Raw genomic sequence first — 13,834 nt, 5'->3', positions numbered from 1 at the left:
GACTGCCAACATGTGTTTGCCATTTGGTCTGGCACAAGCACAATATATAGACATTAGGAGGGTGAACAGTTTTACACAAAATAATGATGGTTTACTAGTTATAAAAGCTCTTTCAAGACTTAAAGTCAGCCTTGATTTGGAGCTTTAAAGAGAAAAAGTTTGATGATGATGATGATAATAATAACGAGAAATCAGCACTATGCAAAGTGTGACAGTTAAAAGATGAATACGTGTATAGTTAATCCTTTCAGCCTGTACAACCAGAAGATATAAACAAATGCTGACATCCCTGTCTCTACTCTCTTCCACTTACCAATCGGAATGACCTGAGCACTGACAGACCTTCCACATCAGCCAGTCCCAGCTCAACTAAACTCAGAGTCACAATGAAGCCATCAAAGCAGTTCCAGCCTTCCTGGAAGTAGTAGTAGGGATCCATGGCAATCAGCTTGGCAAACATCTCCCCAGCAAAGATGCCTGTGAAAACCTGTGGATCCACACAAAATACCGCATAAAGTTAATGACAGGATGAACATCACAGTTGCGCTATAAATGTGGGATTGAATTTATAATTTCTCCACTAAATCAAATATAAGTAGGTTCCATGAAATGTTGTGATGTATTTCATGGTGAAACAGGATAATAAGGGTGTACACAGTGAACAATGATTCTTAAATTTAAACCTATGGGATTTCAGTGGGATTTATGACAGCTTTATTTGTTGGACATTTGAGCTACACCTACTGTATTGATGCAGCATGACATTACCATTGAAGATACACTGGGAGATACACTTTCCAGAAAGAAACTATAGCAGTTACAGATGATTGCAGTTTTGTTTCATTAGACTGTGACATTGTAAAATCTGACTTTAAAATTTAAGAAAAAAATCTTTAATCTTTCAAATGACTGTAAAAAGCTCCAACAATAATGCCATAATGGCACTAATGGCAAACGTAAAAAACATTTCAAATCCTTTTCTCATTCTAGAAGACTTCAGAGAAAATTAAGTGCTGAACAAAAAACTGACTTGATTACATTACATTTGATTTGATGTAGTGCTGATTAAAAATGGATTGGGATTTGCTTCGAGTAAGGACTCTTCCGACAGGGCAAAGTCATAGAGCTGTGGCACCGTGTTTCAGCAAAACTTGTAAGGAGCTGTAGTATTTTAGCCTGTCCCATATCATCCACCCAACAGCTAAGCATGTGCCCATTCAGTGCTGCAGAGAACACCCAATGATTCATACTGCACCAACCATCATGCTGATTTCTCTGACTTCAGTTCCTGTTTCACTCCTGACAGCATGCCAATCCCTATGACCTCATTTCCTGTCTTAGTACTGACACCATGCCAATACTGCTGCCCTCAGACAGCTGTGCTATGGAGATGTCTGACAGCAAGGGCATAGCACAAACAAATCAAAAATTCCTGCCGTACATTTGGTTAATATGTACTCTGCCAAATGACTCCTGGACCGATAGGTGGCTGCTATTTGTGTGTGTGTGTGTGTGTGTGTGTGTGTGTGTGTGTTCAGTAAAGGTGAGGTAAGCATGATGCAACGGAAGCAGGAGAGTGACCTGAGTGGGGTCCTATAAACACTATTGTGTGTGCATTCTCAAGTGCACATACCAAATGATGCATTGATGTATTGGTTTGAGGTTATGTAGGGGGTGGGGGGTGGCAAACCGAACCTGTAATGCTTCTGTTACTCCTGAAAGAGATAATGAGGTTCATGCAGGCCTAAACTGTTACAAAGACAAATGGCAGTGGTACAAAAAAGGACAAAAGAAGAGCTGCAGTTTCTCACCAGGTTGCCAACAGAAAGGACCCCCTCAAATTCCTCAGTCATGGGGTAGTGCTCCATGGCCATGAAGAGGGTGTTGAGGACAATACAGATGGTGATAGCCAGGTCAACAAATGGGTCCATGACAATCAAGTAGGTTATGTGCTTAATCTTCAGCCACAAAGGAAAGCACTCCCAGATGAGGAAGATGTTGGCAAACTTGTACCAACAGGGAGGACACTTCCTCTGAGACTCCTCCAACTCTGTAGAAAGAGATAAAGAAGACAGAAACGAAAAAGGTCTCATTTACTCTCCCTTTATATACGAAAAAAAACGTGTCCATTTCAAACAATGTAACCATTACTGCCCACGTACTTTCATGTGTGCATTACATTGGCATGGTTGTTAAGCATTGCATTCACAATGCATATTTCTTGATAACATGTTTGATATTTGAATGATAGCTTTACTTATCTAGTTACTTTATGATGGACATGTTAGAATATTGACTTTGTTAAGTTCTAATTTCTATTTGTTTCTTCACAGATTCTCCAACCCATGTGTGTCTGTGTCTGTCTGTCTGTTCTGTTATGTTATCCATTATCATTTGCCTTACCACCTTTTGTTGAATAAATCTTCATTGAATGGACTGAACTTCTCTGTGGCTTAATCATGCATTCTGACCGATGCCCCATGATGATGGCAATCAACCTCTAAAACTGAACCCTCCTTAACAGGGGGCATTCATAGTCCATATACGTATCTACCAATGAGTATAAATGAGCCTTATGTCACCCAAGTAAAATATTTCTTTTTCAATTTTATTGTGTCTTCCATAAACTTCCTGGTGGGTACCAGACACCATCTGTATCTGGATGCCTTGTCTGTGTCAGGAAAATGTCAATATGAGGTTTAATTGCCGTAAGCAGTAGCCTATCTAGTGCAACATTTAGACCATAGCTGGCTTGAATTGGTATCATATCTCATTTAGGTGAAAACGAAATGCAACTCATACAATTCTTAGTCACAAATGTTTGTTTCCCATAAACTGCAGACGACAGCGAGTTTTTTTTTTTGTTTTTTGTTTTTACATTAGACTACCTTCTTACTTGCAATTTCCATATCCAGATCTAATGCAGACAGTATGCATATGTATAACAATAACAAATATTTAACTACAGGTGTAAATGCAAGGGTCATTAAATGTTTTAGTCTGAATAATACAAATCATATTTTGGGACAAGGTCTAAATTTGAAAAGTCAAAGGAAAAATGTTCAATGGCTGTACCCTCTAAGAGTGTGTTGGTGACTACGCTCATCTGACTGTTGGCACGGTCCTTTCCTTTGAAGGAGGAGTTGAGCTGATCCACAGATACCATGAGAGAGCCAGAGTGCTTCTTCTTAATCTCCACGTCAGTAGTCTGTACTCAGAGAAAGACACAATGTCAGTGAGAGGTAGTATACCAACAAACATTATATATTAAAACTCATGCTCTTAAGCTATCTAAACGATGAATTATGCCATAGGTCCGCTCAGAAGATGAAAAAGAACTAATGTGATGAATGCAGCTTTTCACTTCAGATCATTAAATCTTTTTTACAATGTATGATTCCCCAAAATACCTGATTTATTCAATTTAAGCATTTCCTGCAACATATCATACAACACACTTCAAATTCATACTGTCAATTCTCAAATAGTTGCCTTAATTCACCACAACTAAGGAGAGAACTAGGACTTTAATGCAACAAAACTATTATTTGAAACAGGACTTTATATTTTATTTCCCCTGCTTGCATTACTAAATGCATTACATTTTAGTAAGCAACCATTATTGATGTACTGGCTTTTATTTGAGAATTTACCGTACAGTTTCTAAACCATTCATCACTTACTATACATAACATAGTTACAACCCTAAGTAACCAACATTAAACTGCATGCAATGACATGCATGTCAAGAACAGGGGGGAATTCAAGACATAATTTGCTGCTACACCATGCTACATTTTAAGAAAGAAAAAATGTGAAAGCAGGTAGATTGAGAATAAAAGAGGAGTCCACCATGCTAGCTGGAATGATTATTATTAATTATTATTATTATTATTATAGAAAGTTTCTGATTTGATCTTGCACCATCCAGTGGCTCAGGAATGAGGACAAGAAGGAAAGAGAGGGAGGCAGAAAGACAGTGAGTGAAAGAAAGAAAGAAATAGAGGGTTAGATAAAAGCAGGAATAAAAAACAGTGTGGGCATGGATGTGGAAAGCCCCTAAGAATGAAAGAAGCAGAAATTGTTTTTTTCTTCCTGTAAAATGTTTTGATAGTTTTGTTTTTAATGAATGACAATGACTGTATATGCTTAGGTTTGGTCAAAGAATTGTTAGGGTAACTATGGGGGGCTGATATCATGTTGCATTATTGTTAGATATTAATCAATGAAATGATCATCATGATGCTGGTAAGGCATTGGGTTCGTGGATACTGTTTCAGCTGGTTAGTGCCTTTTGGAGCTGTTAAAAAAGGTGCAGCGGAAAAAGGGCATTAGATCAGAGTGGAAATCTAAATGTCAGCATAACATGAAACAATAACAGAATCTAGATATTCAGGGGAGGAAAAAGGATCGACTGAGTTTAGGGAAAAGACGATCAAGAGCCAAGGGAAAGAGGTTGTGAAGCTGCAGAGGCCAGGGCCACCACCATCATGCCTAAACTGTATTGGTGTCCCATGGACGTCCTTACACTGTCATCAGTGGCTGCCTTATCTATTTTCACCTCAGGCAGAAGCCGTCTGCCGGGCCCAGGGCCGGTGAGAGACACCACGCCATTGCAGTCCACTGTGCTGTTCCTCTTCCCTCCAGAGTGGGGTGCCAGCGGGTGGATGCGTGATGAGCCTTGGCTGTAGCCACTGTAGCTGTTGCGGCGGTAAGGGATAAACAGGGAGCCTCGGCGGTCTTCGCTCTCCTCTACTGTACTGTGCTCATCGTCGGCGAACTCGTTTTCTGAGCCCATGTCCTTGGAACGGCCTTTGAAGCTGAAGATGCTGCTGCGGCTGTTGTGGCGCGACATGAAGGGAGAACCTGGGATGCTGAGTAGTGACTGAAGAGGGAGAGGAAGAGACGCAGAGAGGAAGAGTTGAGGAGTTATTAAAAACAGCAGGAGTTACTCAATGTATAAATAAAAGGGACATACGAGGTTAAGAGGGTAAGTGGGGCACATACTGTAGTTAACAATAAATAAACCAGAGGACAGAGCAAAATAAAAGGAAAATAAAGGATACAGGCATACCAAACAGATTGTTGGCTTTAATGTTACATACAGATACCAAGGATATCACAGGAGTTTCCTTCCATGTGTTTATCACAAAATGAGTGACACAACAATAATAAAGAAGAATGAATAGCTTTTGTTTTAATCATGCTCAATCACTGTTATAACATGATAACCGCATTAATGTGATATACTGTAAGGTGGGAATGAAATTATACAAAATTATAGTTCAGATGCTTTCATAAATTTATTGTGTTTTCCTTTTCATTTATGCTATTTTTCTCTTTGTTCTGTAAAGAAGACCACAAGACTCCAGTAATTATACTTGTGGGAACATCACACAATTTAACGAATAAACTGACCATATAAGACAAACACTTGAGAAAATGTTCTCCTTGTTTAGGCTTAGTATTCTAGCATATAGTTAAATCATCAATGAAAGAAGAGGACACAATTGCAGTACAATGCATGCCTTGGAGATGTTTTGATCTGGAACATAGTCAGTTTTGTTCTATGCTCAGAGTAATATTACTGTGCAGTTTAGTTTAGCCCTATTTGGTTCCACAGAAAGCATTCAATGAAAGCTGTTTTTATCACATAACTTGTCTCCAAAGTTCAGCAAATAATTATGACACTGGGGCAGGCAACATACCTACAAAATTAACTTTTTTTAAGTTCCTTTATGTGCCACTGTTCCCTAGTCCCCTGGTCAACGCAATCTCTAGCCAGAGCATAGAAAACGCCTCCGCATCTGGCGTGTCAGGCTTTATCCCAGCAATGTATCTCCATTGAGCCAGAGTAGTGGTGACCAGGAAAGACTGGTTGACAACCATTATATAATTGTACACAAACAGCATTAAGGCCCTGACCGTCAGACCGTCAGACCAAGTTGGGCCGACAGTGAGCGACCGTCGCCCTAGTTTGTGCGGTGTGTCCCGCACCATCGCCTTGCGTCAGCCTTTTTTTGGCCACGGTCGGCCACCGGAGCAATCCCGTAAGTGGAACGTCGTGGATATAGACTAGTATCATAGCAACGTTTGTGTTAGGTTTCCCTTGTTGAATGAGGAATAGATTATTGCCTCCTGCTGGTATGGAGAGTTATTTCCTCTCACGCAGGCGCAGAACGTACTGGGTGCTTGGCCGTCGGCTGTAGTCTCGGGGGTGTTTTCCAGTGCTAATTTTTGGCCAAGACAAAGGCGATGTGGGAGTGTGAGTCGACGCCACAGTCGGTCTTCGTCGCCACTAGTTCCTGGCCGTCGGCTTAGTGTGTCAGGGCCTTTACTTGAAGCCTGGCAAGATATATTTCCAGGTGATATGTGATCCTGCGATTCTCATCTGGTCTCGTGAAATCCCAAGAATCCAGCTGCCAAGCAAGGTAATGAAGATCCACCAGACAAGAATGAAGTGTCTGGCAGGAGCAGGAGGAACACAACACATATCTCTGTCATCTTGTTTTCTCTGGCGATGAACATGATTGCAAAGTCAGCGGAGCCAGAGTGCAGAAGGCCCAAGACCATTGGTTGGCCATTGCCAACAACCAATAAAGGCTCTTATGAAGGACCTGAGAGTCAAAACACATCTCATACTAGGCTGTCGATGGATTCTGCAGGGATTTGAGAAGCTAATAAGGTGGGCCCAGGTGAGATTCAAACCAGTCGAGTCTAGATCTCTGGTGTTGAAGAAAGACAAGGCTGACGTTCTTCACCATCGCAGGCACAGTGGTTGCAACCAGCACAGAGAAGCCAGTGAAATGCATAGGCAAGGTGTCTGACAGCACCCTGAGGGATCCAACATCCATCCGATCAACCTGCACTGAACCGGAGGGCTATCTAAAATCTATGGACTGATCAATCCGTGCCTGTACCAACAAGGAATTCTATCGAGAATCATGTGGCAACTCCTGGTGTGCAAAGTGCCAAACTAAACCATTGAAGCCTTGGAGAGCTATCTCAGAGTCTAAGCAGCGTTGAAGTCTACAGGCAAAGCAACAAGTTGCAGCTACCGCTCAAATCTCTGAATGAGGAATTCATGGTGGCAAGGACCAGAGAACCACAGCAGTACCAGGAGTCAACAGACCCGAGGGTGGCAAAGCTGACATTGAGATGAAGACTGAAGAAAGTGGCAAGTAGTCCAGCCAGCAGAATCAAGGCTGGTAAGAGCGGTTACCCAAAGCAGAGCCAGACTTGGAACCTTCCAAACCTCCAATGTCAACAACAGGGAAGCATCTCTAGTCCAGGGGGAGGTGAGGGGTGACCTGGGTTAAGCTGTGGAAGGCCAAAACCCACTGTTTTTTAGATATTTATTTGGGCATTTTACCTTATAGACAGGACAGCTGTAGACAGGAAAGGGGGGAGAGAGGGGGAAGACATGCAGCAAATGGCCACAGGTTGGACTGAGTCTCTGCATATGGGCACCCGCTCTACCAGGTGAGCTACCCAGGCACCCCGTATCAAGTTTTTTTGTCCAGGCAGTGTCTGATGTGATTTCTAATCAATCAAACATCCACACATGGGGCAAAGCAGATGCTATATTTACCTGGTTCATAATGGATGTCTTCCTCCCCAGCCGGCTTCCTGGGAAACGAATGGTGCTTTTCTTGCTGCCATCGTCTGACTCAGACTTAACAACCTTCTCGCTGTCTCCCTTCTCTTTCTCCTGCTCTTTCTGACGCCATTTCTTCTTGCGATTGCGACGCTCCTTGGCACTCTTGGAGCTCAGCTTGGACACCTCAGAGGAGCTGCGGGACAAGTGCCCTCCTCCTTCATCTTCTAATGCAGCCTCTGACACCGTGCCTGCAGATGTCGCCATGGCGGCAGCCTGAGAAGAAAAAAAAGACACATGATAACTATGAACTATGAAAAACAGGTAAAGGTGTATGTGCGTTGGAGAAAGTAAGACCAACCTGTGTTTCATCCTGCTGCCTCTTAAGCTGTTCCAGCATGGCCTTGAATTCTGCCTCTTTCTGCTCTGCCTCCTCAATAGTGGCCTGGTTCTGCTCCTCATAAGCCATGGCCACCACAGCCAAGATGAGATTCACCAGGTAGAAAGAGCCCACAAAGATGACCAGCACAAAGAAGATCATGTATGTTTTCCCTGCAGCTCGCAGAGTCTACACACAGATAAAGCAGAGAACAAATCAGAGACTTAGAATTATTTAACATGGAAATTACATACATATTGTCAGATTGATCAAATATATCTTGTCCAAGGCCTTCTTCAGTTAAACCTCCACACAGGATGAATCAAAGTGCAGGAATTCCCAATTTTACACAGACACACACACACACACACACACACACACACACACACACACACACACACACACACACACACACACACACACACACACACACACACACACACACACACACACACACACACACACACACACACACACAAAAACAGTGACTGGCCTATTTGCCAAATGAAGTGAATCTATTATGGCTGCCTGAAGAAGGAAGAGGAAAGAAAAGCTAGTGAAGGGTCATGGTAATGCAGTTTAACATTGAAGCTATCTGTGCATGTTATAGCACTAAAAAGGCAGAGATGTAATACTGGTTCAGTGTTCTCTTAAAAAGATTGGCAAACAACATGACTGTTCTAAGGTCATTTAACAAAAACAATCCAATTTTGTTCATTGCTTTATTACAACTGCAAATATCAAAATTATTCTTTTCCTGCATGAAAGACAAACACAATTATAGCAGCTAGTCACAGTAGTTCTGATTAGCTGATCACCTTCCTTTTTTATTCAGAGGGCAAATGAACTGATGGGGGAGAGCTGCTGAGAGACACCTTTGCTGATTCATTCAGGTATTAGGATGATGATATACTTTTTTTATGATGAAGTAAGGACAAAAGCATTAGTACTGCTTAGGGGGTGTTTTTCTCCTCTGGGTAGGACTAGAGAGGCTTTAATATAGGTCTCTCAAGCAGGTGCAAGAAGGGGCAAAGACTTCATAGGTCATATTGTGACAAAATGTGCAGTCCTGCTTTTTGTTTCCTTTGAACATGAATGTATCAATTTGAGACTAGGGATGACAGACAGAATCATTTAGGAAAACACTGCTTTACCAGCATGTAGAGATTTTCCCAGAAGTCTTGGGTCATGAGGCGAAAAAGGGTAAGGAAAGCCCATCCAAAGCTGTCAAAGCTGGTGTAACCGTAGTTGGGGTTCCTTCCGGCTTTCATACACATAAACCCCTCTGGACATCGTCTAAAACACACAGGAAGACAAAAATTGTAACTTAACAACTGACTGAAAACTTCAGCATCAACACAGTTGGAAATATTGATACAGGCACCACTGACAGTCTAAGATACAACATGACCATGAAAATGGGCCTGAAAAAGTCTTGATAGGTTAATGTGTTTTTTTTTTTGCTTGTGCATCCATGCTTACATGTACACTGTTAGGAGAAGGATATTGATATAATTAACCTAAATATTTTATGACATAAGCAAGTCTGACTCATGAATTATGAATACATGTTTGACTGCTTAGACTGTCTAAATAGTATGTGTACTTTTTTGTATCAGTAATACCAATTTCTTGGTTAAATGCTAGTAACATTCTCTTGTGTGTGCAAAAACCTATGTGGCCTGAAGATCCATCAGGCCAAAAAAAGTTGCTTGAGGAGGCGCAAGGGCCCTGTTAGATTACTGATGATGTGTCGAACACAAGATGTGCGAAAGAACAGAAAAATGTAAGACATCTGAAAACATTGCAGTATGAATATGGAGGCATGCATTTAGCGAGTGAAGCACTAACTTACCCTGAGTCAGAACTATTTCCACATAGCAGAGCATCAAGCTGACCAGGAAGGAAGTAGAAATTAGCTATAAAAAAAAGAAACAATCACTTGTATTAGCCACTGGGCAAAGATGTGTGTTAGTTTAGTCAGTGTGTCTGTTACTTTTTATATCAGCAAGGTAAAAATAAAACAAAAGAAATACAAAGGAAAAAGAAAGTTACCAGGATGCACACACTTTTTGTTAAGTCCCATTAATGTACCGTAATCATGCCCAACTTAATCAAGTGTCAATGTAATCACTCACAGTCATTCATGATGTATTCCTTCCAGTCAAAGCCCCTGCTGCCATTTGCCAGGTACTGCTCAGTCATGTTGATTGGCCAGATTACACACTTCTGCCTTAGGTTCCCCATAAAGAGCTGCAGTCCAATAAGAGCAAAGACGCTGAGACAGAAGACGGTCAGGATCATCACATCCGACAGCTTCTTCACAGACTGGATCAGAGCACCCACAATGGTCTTCAGGCCTGTCAATTAATATACAATAAACACACACACACACACACACACACACACATACACAGCCACAAACACAAATGTGCACAAATGCACATACATGAAAACAGACAAACTCACATACACACACACCAGCATACAAATTCAAATGCGCGCACACACACACACACACACACACACACACACACACACGCACACACACACACACACAAACACATAGATAGACACAAATAAAAAGAATTGCAAATTCTGGCACTGCAAGAGTGCACACGCTGAGTTTGGTTTTATAGCTGCAATTCAGAGCTGACTGAAGTCAAGCACAGAAAACGTTAAGTTAGGTAACTGATATCTAATCCTGTATTAACCCTGTGCTGGGCAGCCTCTTACATAAATCTAACCTTGGCAGGCATCAAAATTATTTCTCAAGCACCTACGCCCACATTGCCAAGCCTCAACACCAGAAATGGACTCCTGTGCATTCCGAGTATAAAACCAGTGTGTAGACAGTGCTTGTTGTTGTTCTTACAGTCATTCCTGCCTAGATGGAAATCCGTAGTTCAGCCTAAAATGATATAACAAATACGGTCATATTTGCTGATATGCAAAAAAACAGGGATGAGAAGTTTATTGTTCAACTGTTAAAAGAAGCTCTTTCTTTTGTAGCTTTACCTGAGGATTTTTTTTTTGCACTCAGTCAAGATATCTGAGGACTTAAATCATGTATAAATGTAATAATAAGTCTATCATATTATTAAGTGTAACAAGGTAATTGCTACAGAATTGTTTAATTGCTACATAATGTACTACTGTGCAGTAACAACACAATCAAACCTACAGCAGTGAGTTCAGAGAAGAAAGCTGAGAACCAAGTTTTGGTATTTGATATTTAGCGCAGAAATTGGAATTCTCTGATATCCAAACATAAATAATGTAAGCATAGTGCTGTAATGACACAGGTATTCCCATAAGGTAATTACAAAAATGTAGCTCCAGTCATTATCTGCGGGCACAACTCTTTAGCTCAAAGGTAGAAAAACATGTTGTCCTGCATCTCCACGTCTCCTGGGAGGAGAAACCCTGTCTCATTTCCTGTGCTAATTTGTCCTGCTTGTTTCTTTTCTTGCTCATTGTGATAGGCTTCAGGCTACTATTACTTATTATGAGTACTACCTAATTCAGATCCATATCATGTAACTGGATGTCATCTGTTTTAAAGTCTTAATAAGCAGTGCACATAGATATGTGGCTGTATGTTTGTGTCTTTAGAAAGTCAAGAATCTCCCTGTGAATACAAATAAAGTTTATTAATTTATTAAAAAGGATAAATAGGATATGTGGATTATTAGTAGCTTTTAGAACCTACAAAATTCCACTCACTTTTCTACTGTTGTTCTACTTTTTTCTCACTTACTTCCTTTTAAAGCACCACTTGGCCGTTTTCAGTATCATTATAGGCTGAAATGCTTATTTGCAACACACTTATCAGCACTTTCTTTATGCACCAATCAGGTTTTACCAACATTTGTTATCGGAATCTGATGATGTTTTTGGGTAGCTAACTCATGTTGCAGGGCCAATGTCAATCAAAGGTGATCAAACCATACTGTTGAACTCTCTTAATAAATTATACCTAAGGATGTTTTTTTTCCTATCTTAAAATTTGATTTATATTTATTTTGTCATGATTAGTCATCAGCTTAAATCTGCCAAGTTTTCAGAGGCATTAAAAAACACAAAACACTTGTGCCTATAGCACTTTATGTCTCAACTACAAACATCTGAGCATTATATTTTAGAAAAACCTAATTTGTGTTTGGGAAAAATACTGTTGTATAGATTCTCTATTAAAACTCAGTAAGAAATGTTATCCAAACTCTAACTGGCAGCTTGTTATCATCTAAGCAGATGTGCGTATTATGTCACTACTTTTGCATTCTCTCTCAAATTTAATTTAATTTATTTCAGTGGATTGATGTTTTTAGTGCAGATTCCTAGCTATGGTTATTAAAAAGAGATACCTCTAGAAACATTCAATAAAATCAAAGACATGACTATCTAGTATGTAACAGATCTCAGATATAGAGGTCATATTCAGCTTTTTTTTTTTTCATAAAACACATAACACCACAACACTGCAGCTGTATGGGATGTTTCCATCAGAAAGACACATTTTCATTTTCACACTTTACCAGTAACTACCCCATGTAAGTGTTCTATAGACAAGCTGTCTGATGCATTTTCCACTGAGGAAGAACAGACAGCACTACAACTGGATTTAGGATCTTTATCTGGAGAGGAGACATTGTATTATTTATATTTTCCTTCACTACTTGTGTCCATCTATGGGAACATTCCTGACTAGCTGCAGTTAATTGTTATACTGCATCCAACAAATCAACTGAACGCAGCAGCACCACAAACAGCGCACAGAATCAGGCTCAGTCAAGGAAGCAGGAAGTGAAGAGGAGAAAGAAAGGACAGGCGAGGAAGAGTTGGTGGCTGGGGGGGATGGGCAATGAGAGGTGGCATGCAAGTCATTTAAACGCCAAGGCTGAAGGAATTGACTCGGTGTCATCACCTGTCTGAAAACCGTGATGGGGACCTTGCCTTAACCGAAGAACTGTTGCCATCCCAGGCCCCTCTTTCTCCCACTCTTGCAGTGCTGGGCGAGCCCTCAGGCTGCTTTAGCCTAGAGCACAACTGAGTTCTATATGCTGTAGGCTGAGCCTATTGTACTGTACTGAGTGTGTGTGTGTGTGTGTGTGTGTGTGTGTGTGTGTGTGTGTGTGTGTGTGTGTGTGTGTGTGTGTGTGTATGTATGTACAGTATATGTGCATCTTCTGAAATACAGTAACTTCAGTGTCATATTATTTTACAAGCATTTTGAGTGGACATCATGTATAAGCAAATGTATACACTTGTGTTACTGTGGAGGAAAATAAATCCCATTGAATCTGACACATATACATGGATTTTGCTTATTTATTCATTATTTTTATTCCCCTTTCACTCCCAGGATGGACAAAGATCTTCAAAGGAAATAAAAAAAAATCTGAAGTCTGAATCAAATAACTCTTATAATAAGAGATAACAAAATCCAAAAGAAAAGCCCCTTAAAGCCAAACTCGTAAAAGCATGTGTCTCAAAGCTTCATGCAGCGCTGATGTGTTGTCAAATTAGGCTTGGCAGTCTTAGCGAATCAAATAGTCTTTGGAAACAAGAAGTCAGTGTCATAGATTGTGAAAATTTGGATCAATGTATGAAATAAAACTAAAAACAAACCAGATGTGCAAAGAGATGACATATTTAAACTACTCATGATCATGTTTTTCCCCCAAATTAGTTTGTTCATTTAACCCCTCATACTGACATCCTGAAAGTCAACTCCTTGGAAACAATATCTAAACTCTTCCACTATATTATCACTTTGTTTAGACATGGATTTCTATTTAACTTGAGGTAGAAATATACAAGACAGATAGGTGTTGTATATCCTGATGTGCTGCATA

At 40.5% G+C, this 13,834-nt stretch overlaps 1 protein-coding gene across 10 annotated transcripts in view; it reads right to left on the bottom strand.

Moving 5' to 3' along the window:
• scn8ab (sodium channel, voltage gated, type VIII, alpha subunit b) overlaps positions 1-13,834 on the bottom strand; it is a 53,207-nt gene that overhangs the window by 18,895 nt on the left and 20,478 nt on the right. For 6 of the 10 annotated variants that reach the window (XM_036002524.1, XM_036002525.1, XM_031321153.2 and 3 more), the window contains 9 exons: positions 10,115-10,336; positions 9,832-9,895; positions 9,131-9,272; positions 7,959-8,165; positions 7,592-7,873; positions 4,562-4,885; positions 3,076-3,208; positions 1,812-2,050; positions 314-487 (listed from right to left, as the gene is read on the bottom strand). In XM_036002524.1, the coding sequence (XP_035858417.1) occupies positions 314-487; positions 1,812-2,050; positions 3,076-3,208; positions 4,562-4,885; positions 7,592-7,873; positions 7,959-8,165; positions 9,131-9,272; positions 9,832-9,895; positions 10,115-10,336 (1,787 nt within the window). Of the gene's footprint in view, positions 1-313; positions 488-1,811; positions 2,051-3,075; positions 3,209-4,528; positions 4,886-7,591; positions 7,874-7,958; positions 8,166-9,130; positions 9,273-9,831; positions 9,896-10,114; positions 10,337-13,834 lie in introns of all 10 variants that reach the window. The other 4 variants (XM_031321139.2, XM_031321131.2, XM_036002523.1 and 1 more) reach the window with 1 other exon arrangement.

Source organism: Sander lucioperca, chromosome 6 (genome assembly GCF_008315115.2).
Source record: "Sander lucioperca isolate FBNREF2018 chromosome 6, SLUC_FBN_1.2, whole genome shotgun sequence".
NCBI lineage: Eukaryota > Metazoa > Chordata > Actinopteri > Perciformes > Percidae > Sander > Sander lucioperca.
This window is presented reverse-complemented; position numbering and strand designations above follow the sequence as displayed.